The 14524-nt window shown below is 47.5% G+C and overlaps 1 protein-coding gene across 1 annotated transcript; it reads left to right on the forward strand.

The window, feature by feature from the left end:
• The first annotated feature begins 5255 nt into the window (after positions 1-5255).
• LOC311521972 (uncharacterized protein) lies at positions 5256-14135 on the forward strand. Its single transcript, XM_084630734.1, has 5 exons — positions 5256-5339; positions 7134-7232; positions 9237-9326; positions 10809-10984; positions 11237-14135. The coding sequence occupies exons 2-5, from the start codon at positions 7145-7147 to the stop codon at positions 12092-12094; spliced, it is 1212 nt and encodes a 403-aa protein (XP_084486860.1). The 5' UTR covers positions 5256-5339; positions 7134-7144; the 3' UTR covers positions 12095-14135.
• Positions 14136-14524: the final 389 nt, after the last annotated feature.

Below are 14524 nucleotides of genomic sequence, written 5' to 3' on the forward strand. Positions count from 1 at the left end.
GAGCATGAGCTTTTGTGAGCTACAGCTCACTTCATCGGATGCATAGAATGGAACATATAGTAAGATATATATATATATATACATACAGATAAGTTGGAAGTTACCCTACAAACTGTGAGAGGCTAATTAGTTAAGATGAGCTATTATCAGCAGTTCCACTGCATGCATCCGATGAAGTGAGCTGTAGCTCACGGAAGCTTATGCTCAAATAAATTGGTTAGTCTCTAAGGTGCCACAAGTCCTCCTTTTCTTTTTGCGAATACAGACTAACACGGCTGCTACTCTGAAACCTGTCAATATGTGTAATGACCCAGCCACTCCCAGTTTCTATTCAAACCCAATTAATGGTATTTAGTTTGCATATTAATTCAAGCTCGGCAGTTTCTCGTTGGAGTCTGTTTTTGAAGCTTTTCTGTTGCAAAATTGCCACCCTTAAATCTTTTACTGAGTGGCCAGAGAGGTCGAAGTGTTCTCCTACCGGTTTTTGAATGTTATGATTCCTGATGTCAAATTTGTGTCCATTTATTCTTTTGCATAGAGACTGTCCGGTTTGGCCAATGTACATGGCAGAGGGGCATTGCTGGCACATGATGGCATATATCACATTGGTAGATGTGCAGGTGAATGAGCCCCTGATGGTGTGGCTTGAGAAGTGAGCCCAGGATTGGGAGTCAGGAACTCACATATTCTAATAACCTATGCCTGTGCAAAGTGGCTGTTCAGTGTCACCAAAGCAGCCTGCCATTCTGTCCTTTCTTTGCAGAGGTGTTAATTCGTACATAAAGTGCAAGGCAGTGGAGAACTGGGCCCTGGGAGTGTAGAGATAGTGTGTGTGTATGTAGAGGTTTTGTGAGAAACAAATCAAGGATTGTTATTCAATCACATGTGCATGCTAGAGTATTCCATTACTTACTATGAGTCACATATTTATTTTATTATTTTGGGTTAATTATGTGTATGGAATTACTTAGTACACAGCCTGGGAAACAAGCAGGGAGAACTGGAGGTCCTGGCAAAGTCAGGGAATTATGATGTGATTGGAATAACAGGGACTTGGTGGCATAACTCGCATGACTGGAGTACTGTCATGGATGGGTATAAACTATTCAGGAAGGACAGGGAGGTCAGAAAAGGTGGGGGAGTTGCACTGTATGTAAGGGAGCAGTATGACTGCTCAGAGCTCAAGTATGAAACTGCAGAAAAACCTGAGAGTCTCTGGATTAAGTTTAGAAGCCTGAGCAACAAGGGTGATGTTGTGGTGGAAGTCTGCTATAGACCACCGGACCAGGGGGATGAGGTGGACGAGGCTTTCTTCCGGCAACTCGCAGAAGCTACTAGATCGCATGCCCTGGTTCTCATGGGCGACTTTAATCATCCTGATATCTGCTGGGAGAGCAATACAGCAGTGCACAGACAATCCAGGAAGTTTTTGGAAATGGTAGGGGACAATTTCCTGGTGCAAGTGCTGGAGGAACCAACTAGGGGCGGAGCTCTTCTTGACCCGCTGCTCACAAACCGGGAAGAACTAGTAGGGGAAGCAAAAGTGGATGGGAACCTGGGAGGCAGTGACCATGAGATGGTCGAGTTCAGGATCCTGACACAAGGAAGAAAGGAAAGCAGCAGAATACAGACCCTGGACTTCAGAAAAGCAGACTTTGACTCCCTCAGGGAACTAATGGGCAAGATCCCCTGGGAGAATAACATGAGGGGGAAAGGAGTCCAGGAGAGCTGGCTGTATTTTAAAGAATCCTTATTGAGGTTACAGGGACAAACCATCCCTATGTGTAGAAAGAAGAGTAAATACGGCAGGTGACCAGCTTGGCTTAACAGTGAAATCCTTGCTGATCTTAAACAAAAAAAAGAGGCTTACAAGAAGTGGAAGATTGGACAAATGACCAGGGATGAGTATATAAATGTTGCTCAGGCATGTAGGAATGGAATCAGAAAGGCTAAATCACACCTGGAGTTGCAGCTAGCGAGGGATGTTAAAAGTAACAAGAAGGGTTTCTTCAGGTATGTTGGCAATAAGAAGAAAGCCAAGGAAAGTGTGGGCCCCTTACTGAATGAGGGAGGCAACCTAGTGACAGAGGATGTGGAAAAAGCTAATGTACTCAATGCTTTTTTTACCTTTGTCTTCATGAACAAGGTCAGCTCCCAGACTACTGCACTGGGCAGCACCAAATGGGGAGGAGGTGGCCAGCACTCTGTGAAGGTAGAAGTGGTTCGGGACTATTTAGAAAAACTGGATGTGCACAAGTCCATGGGGCTGGATGCGTTGCATCCGAGAGTGCTAAAGGAATTGGCGGATGTGATTGCAGAGCCATTGGCCATTATCTTTGAAAACTCATGGCGATCGGGGGAAGTCCCGGAAGATTGGAAAAATGCTAACGTAGTGCCCATCTTTAAAAAAGGGAAGAAGGATGATTCTGGGAACTACAGGCCGGTCAGCCTCACCTCAGTCCGCGGAAAAATCATGGAGCATGTCCTCAAGGAATCAATTCTGAAGCACTTAGACGAGAGGAAAGTGATCAGGAACAGTCAGCATGGATTCACCAAGGGAAAGTCATGCCTGACTAATCTAATTGCCTTCTATGATGAGATAACTGGTTCTGTGGATAAAGGGAAAGCAGTGGACATGTTATTCCTTGACTTTAGCAAAGCTTTTGACACGATCTCCCACAGTATTCTTGTCAGCGAGTTAAAGAAGTATGGGCTGGATGGATACATTACAAGGTGGGTAGAAAGTTGGCTAGATTGTCGGGCTCAACGGGTAGTGATCAATGGCTCCATCTCTAGTTGGCAGCTGGTATCTAGCAGAGTGCCCCAAGGGTTGGTCCTGGGGCCGGTTTTGTTCAATATCTTCATTAATGATCTGGAGGATGGTGTGGATTGCACCCTCAACAAGTTTGCGGATGACACTAAACTGGGAGGAGTGGTAGATATGCTGGAGGGTAGGGATAGGATACAGAGGGACCTAGATAAATTGGAGGATTGGGCCAAAAGAAATCTGATGAGGTTCAACAAAGACAAGTGCAGACTCTCGCACTTAGGACGGAAGAATCCAATGCACCGCTACAGACTAGGGACCGAATGGCTAGGCAGCAGTTCTGCAGAAAAGGACCTAGGGGTTACAGTGGACGAGACGCTGATTATGAGTCAACAGTGTGCCGTTGTTGCCAAGAAGGCCAATGGCATTTTGGGGTGTATAAGTAGGGGCATAGCGAGCAGATCGAGGGACGTGATCGTTCCCCTCTATTTGACATTGGTGAAGCCTCATCTGGAGTACTGTGTCCAGTTTTGGGCCCCACGCTACAAGAAGGATGTGAAGAAATTGGAGAGAGTCCAGCAAAGGGCAACAAAAATGATTAGGGGACTGGAACACATGACTTATGAGGAGAGGCTGAGGGAACTGGGATTGTTTAGTCTACGGAAGAGAAGAATGAGGGGGGATTTGATAGCTGCTTTCAACTCCTGAAAGGTGGACCCAAAGAGGATGGATCTAGACTATTCTCAGTGATAGCAGATGACAGGACAAGGAGTAATGGTCTCAAGTTGCAGTGTGGGAGGTTTAGATTGGATATTAGGAAAAACTTTTTCACTAGGAGGGTGGTGAAACACTGGAATGGGTTACCTAGGGAGGTGGTAGAATCCCCTTCCTTAGAAGTTTTTAAGGTCAGGCTTGACAAAGCCCTGGCTGGGATGATTTAGTTGGGATTGGTCCTGCTCTGGGCAGGGGGTTGGACTAGATGGCCTCCAGAGGTCCCTTCCAACTCTGTTATTCTATGATTCTATGATTAAGTGAGCCCAGGATTGGGAGTCAGGAACTCACATGTTCTAATAACCTATGCCTGTGCAAAGTGGCTGTTAAGTGTCACCAAAGCAGCCTGCCATTCTGTCCTTTCTTTGCAGAGGTGTTAATTCGTACATAAAGTGCAAGGCAGTGGAGAACTGGGCCCTGGGAGTGTAGAGATAGTGTGTGTGTATGTAGAGGTTTTGTGAGAAACAAATCAAGGATTGTTATTCAATCACATGTGCATGCTAGAGTATTCCACTACTTACTATGAGTCACATATTTATTTTATTATTTTGGGTTAATTATGTGTATGGAATTACTTACTACGGGTAGAAGAATGAAATTAATAAAGTGTACAGGTAAATTGATATAACATGTGGGAACCCTGGGCAACAGGGTCTGATATGCTGTTGCCAACTCCCCTGATTTTTATCACAAGTCTTGTGATATTTCCTGTTTTTTTTAAACCCCAACACCTGGTGCTGAGAATCTCAGCTTTGTTTCAAATTTTTTTTTCTGGACTTCATGTTTGTGGAGGAAAGTCTTGACAGTGTGAATTGAATGTAACCTAGAGGCTGAGAAATCAGAAGAAAAAGAAAAAGAACCCAACATCTATTTATTTAAAATCTCATGATGTTTAAGCCAGTGGTTTTGGGGGGTCTGACTCATGTGTTCTGGAGGACTGGGGCTGGCAAAACTGCACTAGCAAAAGAGCAAACTTGTCTGCATCATAAATACTTATTAACCAACGTTGTGAACGCTAATGATTTTACGGTGACTTTCACAATGTTGGGCGGTTGTTGGGTTTTTTTTCTTTAAAGCCTCAGCTCCTGGATTTATGTGATTAAAAATAGGAATTACGTTTCTATCCCTGATGGTTGCAGAGAACATGAAACCTAATGGCTCATAAAACAGAAGGCAAACACCCACCCACCCACCTGATTTTCTTTTTAAACCTCATGATTTGAAGCCAACCTCGTGGACTGGCCTAGGGGAGCTGGCTCATGACTGTGTTGTATGGGCTTGGCAGGGCTGTGGTAGGAAGAGCTACCATGTGGTGAGGGGGGGCTAAAGCACTGGAGAGCACTGGCCAGCCTCTTCAATGAGGTTAGGGTGACCCCACCTTCCGATATTGCCATCCTGATAACAGGGACTTTGTCTTATATACGCAACTATACCCCCTCTCGCAGAGGGAAAAAACGAGTCCTGGTTGCTATTCGGTCACCCTATGAGTGACACTGCAACAGCTCCCAGGAGCAAAGTAGGACAGCGCAGGGCCAGGGGTGGGAAGGAAGGGGCCGCCCAGTGACCCAGCCCAGAGGGGACGAGCCCAAGTGAGGCAGTGTTAGGAGCCAGGGCAGGCTGGAGCAGGTGAGGGAGGAAGAGGGCCCCGCTTTGTTCCAAAGACTACATCTCCCAGCTGCCCCGGCACGGCCGCCCCTTCTCTCCGGGGAGCGTCCCTTGCACTTGCCTGCAGCCCAGGCATCTGCAGCCCAGGCTCTGCGCACCGCGGCAGGCTCAGCCCCCGGGATCCCCCTCCGCCCCGGTAAAACTTCTCCGGGGGAGTTCTTCAGAGTTGCTCTGAGCACCAGGGAGAACTTCCCGAAGCGGCTGAGGGTTGCTTGGGGAAACTCCCGTGGCTGGGCTGGCTACTGCCTGGGGAGTGGGGCTGGCGGGGGGCTGGGAATGTGTTCGGTGGGGTGAGGCTTTGGGGGCTGCCTGGGGCGGCTGTGATGGGGCTGAGCCAGCCTGGGCTGGAGTTGAGGGTTTTGTCTGCAGTGAGGGTGGGGGGTGGAGTGGTCCTGCCTGGCCTGGGCGGGGGGGGGGGGTCTCTGCACTGTGGGGTGGGGAGGGAGGCACTGGGCTGGGAGCTGGGTGTGTCTTCTGTGCTGAAGCTGGGGGAGGGGAATGAAGGGGGTGTCTTTCCTCTGTACCTCTTTTCAGTCCTGCCTTTCTGCGGGGGATAGCAGCTCTCAGAGTAGGGTTCAGTTGCCTCATCCCTCCCTGCTGCCTTGGGCTCTTCCACCCCCCTTCCCCCCAGCTGTGTTCTGGGGGCGCCTGTGGTCTTGCAGGTGTGAGTTCCGCTCAAAGGCAGGCACTGAATTCTGGGTTCTGTGAGTGTGTGTGTTTTCCTGGTGAAACACACTCCCAGAAACCTGCTGGCTCCTGGTACCAACACTCCTCCATCGCAGGACTTGCTGCTCTTTACCTTTTCAAAATTTGGACCAGCACTAGGCTCCCAAAGCCCCAGGGCATTTTTGGCTTCTGATTTTGGCTTTTGTGTGTGTGTGTTAGTTTTGGATCAGTCTCTTAAAAGTTAAGAACTGCCACCTCCCTCTTTTTTCCCTTCCCTTATAACTTTCTGTTGGTCTCCTTTTGCTTTTGCATGATAGTAGACATTTTCCTTTTGGGGATTCTAGCGAGAGGGAAAAACTCTTTCTCTCTCCCAAAATCATCTGGGGGGATGAATGCTATAGGTGACAACTTTCAGAGTAGCAGCTGTGTTAGTCTGTATCTGCAAAAAGAAAAGGAGTACTTGTGGCACCTTAGAGACTAAAACGTTTATTTGAGCATAAGCTTTCGTGAGCTACATGCATCCGATGAAGTGAGCTGTAGCTCACGAAAGCTTATGCTCAAATAAATTTGTTAGTCTCTAAGGTGTCACAAGTACTCCTTTTCTTTTTACAGGTGACAACATTATAATAGATATGTGAGATTTTTTTCACCCTTAAGGTTTTTCTTCTAATTTAATCTCCTAGATAAGTAACTAAACCAAGACCCATGCATCCTCCCCTCTTGCCTTCTGGTCCTTGGCTTTGGGTTACATTTAATGGGATGGATTGGGCCCAGTGATGAAACCTGTAACTAGCCTTGGACAACAATGTTGGTTCACCATTCTGACTAAATGCCAGATCCATGATTATGAAATGTTAGGGGAGATGCTGCTGCTGACTCCATTGTCCAAACCTGTGGTGAATGTTAAGTTATCTATGTATGTGCAGCTACTCAGATTTCGATTTCTTTCAAATGGGAAGCAGAGCTTTTCTCACCATGCAGAAGAAAAGGCGTCTCTAGTTTTAAAAGCTTGTATGTTTCAGATCTGAGCTCCAAATTTTGCAAACATCCTGAAATTTGAGGGTTGGCTGCATCTGGGATTTGATTCAGGCTCTCTATCTCCATTTTACATACACACTTAAGCGATCTTATCAGAAAAAGAGAACCAGTTGTGTGAATTGGCAGCCGCCCTCATTCTTCTGTCTCCCAGCAGGCCAGATCTCCCAATGTGAAAGGTGAGCAGTAGTGTGTTTAGGTTTTGATTTCTTGTTTTTCCCTGTTGCAGGCCTGAGGACAATGGAGTCAGTGGAGAAATGGCACAAGGATTTCATAGCCTTCAAGCTTCTGGACAAAAAATGTAACTCAAAGAGGAATGGGGTTACAGGTGAGTGAGAGAAGGGGAAATAGGATGTGGGCCCAGACTCGCCCAACAGGAGTCCCTGGAGGAAAGGGTGTAAGAACTGCAGCAACATCAATCTCAGTTAGTTTCAAATGCTGTAATGTATATTTCAAAGCCTGCAGTATCCCCTTCATGCCAGCACCTCCAAAGAAGGGTTGTGGCCTAATGGTTAGGGTGGGACATGGAAATCAGAACTCCTAGGTTCTAGTCCCAGTTCTGGTAATTACTCAAGTGAATGCCCAAAGTCATACCCTAATGACTCTATGCCTCAACTTCCCCATCTGCAAAATGGCAGATACTGACTACCTCACAAGGGTATTGGGAGGCTAAACCAGCCTTTGGGAGGTGCTCTTGCCATCTACAGTCCTTACACAAATGATATGATAAAAGCTTTTAAGCCAAAGAATTCAAATTAGGGAGCCTAAAGTGAGGCCCCCCCTAAAGCCAAGCATATGGCCACTGGCACCAGTTTAACTAAAGGTGTGTTTCAAAACCAACTTAGTTAAACTGCTGCAAACCCCTGTGTGGACACTCTTATTTTAGTTTAAGGTAAACTGAAATAAACTTGTAGTCTCTTAGGAACAAAGTTATGTGGAACTGAAATAAGGCTCCTGTTCTGCAAATTCTTAAGCATGTGCTTAACTTTAAGTCCTTGAAGTCAACAGGGCTTGACTGTAGTGAAGTGTACCACATACATAAGTATTTGCAGAATCCTGGCCCAAGCATGCCCACGTATGGGGTTTGCACCAATTAAGCTAAACTAGCATAAGTGTGTGTGTAGACAAGGCCTTGTCTATTCGATTTATAAGAGGTGCTGAGTACTCACTGCTCTTGCTGAAGCCAGCAAGAACTGCAAGTGCTCAGTGCCTATGAAAATTAGGTCATTTTTATGCAGATGCCTCTGTTTGGCTTTAGAGCCCTTGCTTCTGGCTCCCCAATTAGAATGTTTTGGCCTTTGTGTTACAACAGCACTGCTCAGGGAGCTTTGTGAAGTTCAGATGTAGATAGGAATATTGCTTATGTCTACAAAGCCCAGAAGTAAATACAGTAAGGGCTCTATCCTGTATTCTTTAAGCAGCTATACAGAGAACTCAGGATCCAGCCTGATGGGGAAAATTCTCCTCTCTGACATGGATGATATTACTTGGTGTCAGTTCCACTCATGTACAGCATGTGATCGCAGTGGGGGGATTTGCCTGTGCAGAGGTAGCAGACTGCCAAGGCTTGATACAGCTGTGTGGGAGTGAGGAGAGAGCTCTTCTCTAAGGCTGACCATCACTTGCCATACTCAGGTGCAACAGGATAACACTTCATGGCTGATGGATGGTGATTAGCTGCTGTTTTGAGGCACCATAATGCTAGAGACAAGGGGATCTCTCATGGATGGAGTGGAAGCGGAAATGTCACACATGCCAGCCTCAGGAGAGGTGTGAAATTGTCTGTGTTGTCCAGTTCTGAAGTTAGCTGGAAACTGGCGACAGCTTAAATGTGTGCTTTAGGGAGGGACTCTGTAATAGGCATGTTATCCCGGGGAAGTTGGTTTTAGGACATTGTGGAGTGAATTCAGTACAAACTTGATTATTTTAAGATCTCTGGCATGGGAGGTGGGTGGGTTTCAGCTAACTGAAGAATTGGCCCAATGATCTCTGTTGCCTGCACTGCACCTTCTAAGCCCTGATCAGAGTGGAAGCAGGTTGCCAGGCCATTGGTACTTGGAAGCATCTGCACTCTGGATTTGTGGTTTGTACAGCACAACGAGGAGTTGCTGGCCAGCAGAACGTTACCCTGTATATGTGGCATAGCCAAGGCTGTACTGTATCTGTTTAGATGGCGCTTAGTCATAGGCCGTGGCAGGATGCTTGTGAGCAGTTGCTGTCTGTCCTGTGGATCTATACTTAGAAATACTCCAAATAAAGTGGGGTTTTGCCCTGATACATCGGGTCACTCACTATGCCCTTGCTAATGTGCATGTCCCTCTCAATTTTCCAGGCTTGATTGTAAAGCACCTTGAGAAAACCTTTAAGATGCCCAGCTCCTTGCAGATCTCCTCCTCGGTGGCTCTCTCCCAGCACTGCACAGGTGGGTGTAGGTTTATGAGCTGTTCCAAGTGGCTGCCTATGTTTAAACCTGGCTTTTACACAGCCTCTGAGGAAACATGGAGAGCAGCAAAACAAATATTGAGGAGCAACTGGTTAGCAGGGAAGTGACTGGCCTTGGGGTTTTGTGTGGAGTGCAGCTAGGCTCTTGCTCCCTTCTTAAAGATGTATAGAGGGTTTCCAGACAAATAGCCCTGCTGTTATTTCTTAGTGGCTTAATGTCCCCAGAAAGCTTTGTCAGTGGTTCGGGGGTAGAAGGCAGGAATGGGCTTTAAGATGTTAATCATTTAAGCCTAGTGGGATCTAAATCTGTGCACTCTGCATGTTCTGCTCAGATGCTTGCCTCTTTAGATTGTAAGCTCTTTGGGGCAGAGACTGCCTCTGAGACACACACACACACTTGGTAGTCTCAGTTTGAGCACAGATTGGTGAATTCATGGTCAGTGCTTCTTAAAGTCCATGGTCTTGGATTGTAAAAGCTAATTGTTAACCTGTTGGAGAGAGGTTTTTAGGAGTGCTTTCTGCTGAACGCTATAGTTGAAGAGTATGTGTAATTATATCTTAGCTTCTTAGTATGGCAAGTTCTGAGCACAGGGCTGGGTGCTAGAAACATATGGCTTCTAGTCCTGGCTCTGATTAGAACATCTGGTAGGTGGGAGGCTGACATTCAGAGGGTTCTGTTACTCAAGTTCCACACACCCTACTCCCAAACCAGCTGTGCATGAGCATAATTAGAGAGAGCTACATGCAGTCGGGTGGATTGGGGCTTCTCTCCCTCCTGTAGCCCTATCCTCCCTTCATTCCCTCTGCTCTCTCTGTGCTCTACCTGTGGGGGAGAGTGAAACTGACCTGTCAGCTTCATTTGTTGCTGCTTCCATGTGGAGTGCAGCATTTGGTGGGGAGGGGTAGGAAGTGTGGCACAAAGTTCTGGCTCATTGAGCTTTTCTGTGGCTTGTGAGACAACTCGTTTCACCTCTTGGCCTCCGTTTCCTCTTCTCCTTTAAAACTTGCCTTACAGGGATGTGAGGATTGATTAGCGGTAGTGCTTTTATATCTATGTGGTACTGCACAGTAAAGCTCCTAAGCGCTATCCTCTATGTAAATAAGGGTTGTCAGGAGCCATTGGGTCTGTAATGAAATGCTCCGGAAACAAATGGACTCCTAGCTCAATATTTCATTGTTTCGCCTTCCAAAAAGTGGGAAAACCGCAAGCACACTGACAAATGGGCTGAAAGGTTTCACTGTAGCTTCTGAGTCCCTCTGAATCTGCAGCTAAAATGCTCGTCCCATAATTGGTTCAAGCTCTTCTCTCAATGAATCACAATATTCCTGCCGCAACAGCAGAACATTAAAGGGAGTGTTGAGGAAAGGCTTATTAAGATGCACAGAGCCCTGTCTCTCAACAAGGCAGATCTTTGTAATGAAAGCACTTTCTGTGCATGGGTGGCTTTTTCTATCCCTGCAGGCTCCTGTCCAAACTTGATGATGAATAGGAACGAAGCGCTCAATCGAAGGCCTGACAATGTGTCCCCTGCACCCCAGCTGCCCACCAGGAAACATCGAACGCTCTGCTTTTCGCTCTCGTCGGATGGGGATGGCCACTCTGATGTCCCGGGGTGGCGGAGGAGTCTGCAGGCTCAGGTGAGGAGTGATTTGGGTGTGGTTGTGGCATGTGCTCTGTCTGATACAAGGGTAACTGGCTAGTTAGATGTCTGGGCATAGACATTTTTGAGATTTTTAAGGCCTCTAGTGTAATCTGCTCCTGTGGCAGTTTGATATCTTGGCTGCTTGGCTGGGCCTACTGCCACCTCTGGCCCCTCTGCTGCTCCAGCTGCCCATGAAGGTCTGAGAGAACAGGGTGCCAGTAGTCTAACCAGTCTCTTTGTCTTGCAGATGGAGCAGGCTCACAGTGGAGGAACAGCCAGCAGCACAGGGTCTCTGGAGCGGGCGTCCCTTTTCTGTGCCTCTAGATCCAATTCTTCCTCTAGTTCTACCCTATCCAGTCCCGTGGGTCCACTCACCAAAGCCAAATCCTCCAGCCGGTTCTCCCTGTTCTCTCCACCATTTTGGAACAGCAGTGCCGAGCTGGATTCCAACCCTCAGTCCTACTCCAGCTCCAAGAAGTCCCGCAACTACAGCCAGAGGGGGGGTGCAAAGCCTGAGGAACCCAGCGACCCAAAGCCAGGAGGACCGGAATACTTTAACTTCTCGGAGCCGGTCATCGCCAGGGTGATGGACTGCATCTACCTGGGGAACCTCAATGCGGCCTACTGCGGGAGGGTGCTGTGCAGGAACAACATCGACAGCATCATCGACATGAGCAGCCTGCCCAGCAACTGCAGCCTGAGTGTCATTCCATGCACATGCAGCCGAGGAGGGCTCCGGCACAGCTGGTCCCGCCTCAAGGTGGACATCCAGGGCCCCCTGAATGGGGAATGTCCTGCCCTGAGGGAGCCTTGCTTCTGGGACATCAATGAGTGCATTGAAGCCTCTCTGGAGAAAAGGAAGCGGGTTCTCATCCACTGCCTGGATGGCTATTCCTTGGCCCCTACCTGTGTCATCCAATACCTGATGGTGAAACACAACATGAGGCTGATGGCAGCTTATGAGTTTGTGAGGGCCAGGTACCCGCTGAACATCCGTGAGTGCCATCGGGATATGCTGGTGGGCCTGGAGAGATCCCTGCAGCCTGGAGATGTGGACATGGAGCGCTTGAAGCATTCCATGTCCCGGAAGGTAGCATGGACTTAAAAGGACAATGCGGCCAGGGACAGAGTGCTGTAACTGCTTGGTACTAGCCTTGAAGTGGAAGCCGAGGCAGCCACACACAAAAATAGCCTTCATCTCCCTTAACCTGGTGACTGTAGCTGTTCCATATGGAAAGAGGACAATGCTGGTGCATGCTCTAGAAGCTGTGGCTAGTGCTGCAAGGCAGGTGGCTAACCTGGGCAGTCGCTGCAGTGGCCATAGTGCAGCAGAAATGGAGTGTGGGAAGGTCTCTCAATCAGTGTAACACGTCACAGGTCACTCTGGACAAGGATTACTGGGAGGGAACCTCAAGGCACGCCAAGGTGTGTGTCGGCAAGGTCCTGAGTTGACTCTCTGTAAAGCAGGGATAGGTAAGACATAGGTTTGTTCAGTGATTCTGGACACGCGTTTCTAATGACTACTCTCCCTACTGGGTATCATAGCTAGGTTCTTATGGAATGCACTGGCTAGAGCCAATTCTCTCAACTGTGTTAGGGGTTGGGGGGGAAGGGTTGTGATTTGGGTAAAGAGGACATGTTAACACCTGAAAACAGTTCTGGCACCAGAGCACCCTTTGGAACTGGAGATAAACAGACCTTGATTCAGTTATGAAGGACATTAAACTAGTGTCTTCTGGTGCCACGCTGGATTTATTATGTGACACACATGGAGAGCCTGTAGTGTGCAAAGTGCTTTCAAGTAGAAGATATAGCCCCTGTGCCCCAAGAGCTTACAGTCTAATAATAGAAAAGATGAGAGGATGTGGGAGGTGAGAATAAAGGTGAGGGAGGGAGGACAAGGGTTACAGCAATGGCAGTGGGTGATTGGTTAATTGTATGCCAGTCGGCCTAGTCTCCCACCATCTCCTAGCAACATCTGCGGGTGGATTCCTGAGAGCCCAGGACAACAGTGCAGTAATCAAATCTCTGGATTATTGGGCAGATCCTCTGTGGTGTGCCCAGGTCTTGTCTAAACTTCAGACAGGAGGAACCTGGGCTGAGCTGTTCCTGGAGCCCCAGTCACATTCTTCATTCTGGGGGTGTTGTACCAGTTCACCAGCTCTATGGAAACTCCATCTCTTCCTGAAGTTTCACATGTCTGCTCCTGGTCAGGATGGCTTTCATGTCCTCTAGCAGCAGGTGGCTTCTCTTCTAACTCGGAGCAAAGCTCCTCTCTGAAGAATCTGATCAGAGTTTCCTTACATTTTTACTAAGTTTCTGCATGGATCTTCTCTTCCTTCAGTCTCTAGCTAAGTATTGCTCTTCTTCAGTCAGAAACTGGTGCCCTTTCTCACACTTGAACATCATCACTCTCTGACTGGCTCTTTGATTTTCCTGGCACTTGTTGGGTTTCCTCCTTGCCTTGGCTTCCAGTTTGAGCCTCTCTGATTATTTGTACCGAACACAAGGAGCTTGCTGGAGTTCCACCTTGCACTTCTGGGCTGCCTGCTCAAAGGGAAACCTCCCAGAGACCTGTGACCTCTGATCTCACCCAAGGTTATGAAGGAGGTAGCCTGGTGGCTTTATCATACTAACCCATTGGCTAATCTAAACCTTTCACTTAATAGGGCTGTTTGATCCCCCTGTGATTCAAAAATACTACACTACTTTATTAAAATAACAAAGTGACGGGACCATCAGGTTCTCAGTTCTCCTTAACCTTTCAGGCCAACATTTGAAGGTGTAAAGCAGTAACAAAACTCTTAAATAAAAGTCAATACCTGTCTTGCCTATGTGGACTCTGATGCTCCTCTTTCAGCTTGGCCAACATACAAGGCACTCTTGAACTCTGGGAACGGTGTGGAGCAAGCTTAGGACTCTTGTGTATTGCAGTGGGTTTAGGAACTGTCTGGGTGCTGTGGAAGTGAGTTGGGTAACTCACCAGTTCTGGGCATCACTCCTAGTGCCAAGCAACAATATGTAGGGCTTGTGGGCAATTTGTTGCTGAACTGTATATTTTGTGTGCTGCAAGAATGTTGTTTGGTTGAAGAGCTTGCAGTAGAGTCCTTGGAGACAATAATAAAGACTTGTTTAACTTTGGGAAATGTGGCTTGCCTTGCTGGTGATAGTAAGATCAGAAGCAATGCTGTTAACCTGTTTTGCTAAAGGGCTGCCTTAGCCCAATGGGGGAAACCACCTATTTAGAAATGCTACTGTTCTCTCTTTGTTTGTCATTCCTAAGGAAGAATCTCTGAAAAACAGCCTCTTGCAGAGGAATTGAAGCAGCCGGAGCAGATATTCCTCCCAGGAAGTTGTGGGTGCATCTACACTACAGAGGCTATCCCATCATTGCTAGGGTCCTACCAAATTCACGGTCCATTTGGGTCAATTTCACGGTCATAGAATTTTAAAAATAGTCAATTTAATGATTTCAGCCATTTAAATCTGAAATTTCACGGTGTTGTAACCGTGGGGGTCCCTACCCAAAAGGGTT

The sequence above is a fragment of the Lepidochelys olivacea genome, assembly GCF_965140295.1.
Source record: "Lepidochelys olivacea isolate rLepOli2 genome assembly, chromosome: 6".
NCBI lineage: Eukaryota > Metazoa > Chordata > Testudines > Cheloniidae > Lepidochelys > Lepidochelys olivacea.

Bases quoted from the DNA above. Each gene is read 5' to 3' on its own strand.
- LOC311521972 (XM_084630734.1), top strand. From the start codon at position 7,145: ATGGAGTCAGTGGAGAAATGGCACAAGGATTTCATAGCCTTCAAGCTT. The intron at 7,233-9,236 runs GTGAGTGAGAGA...TCAATTTTCCAG, and splicing joins AAAGAGGAATGGGGTTACAG to GCTTGATTGTAAAGCACCTT. The intron at 10,985-11,236 runs GTGAGGAGTGAT...TTTGTCTTGCAG, and splicing joins GGAGGAGTCTGCAGGCTCAG to ATGGAGCAGGCTCACAGTGG.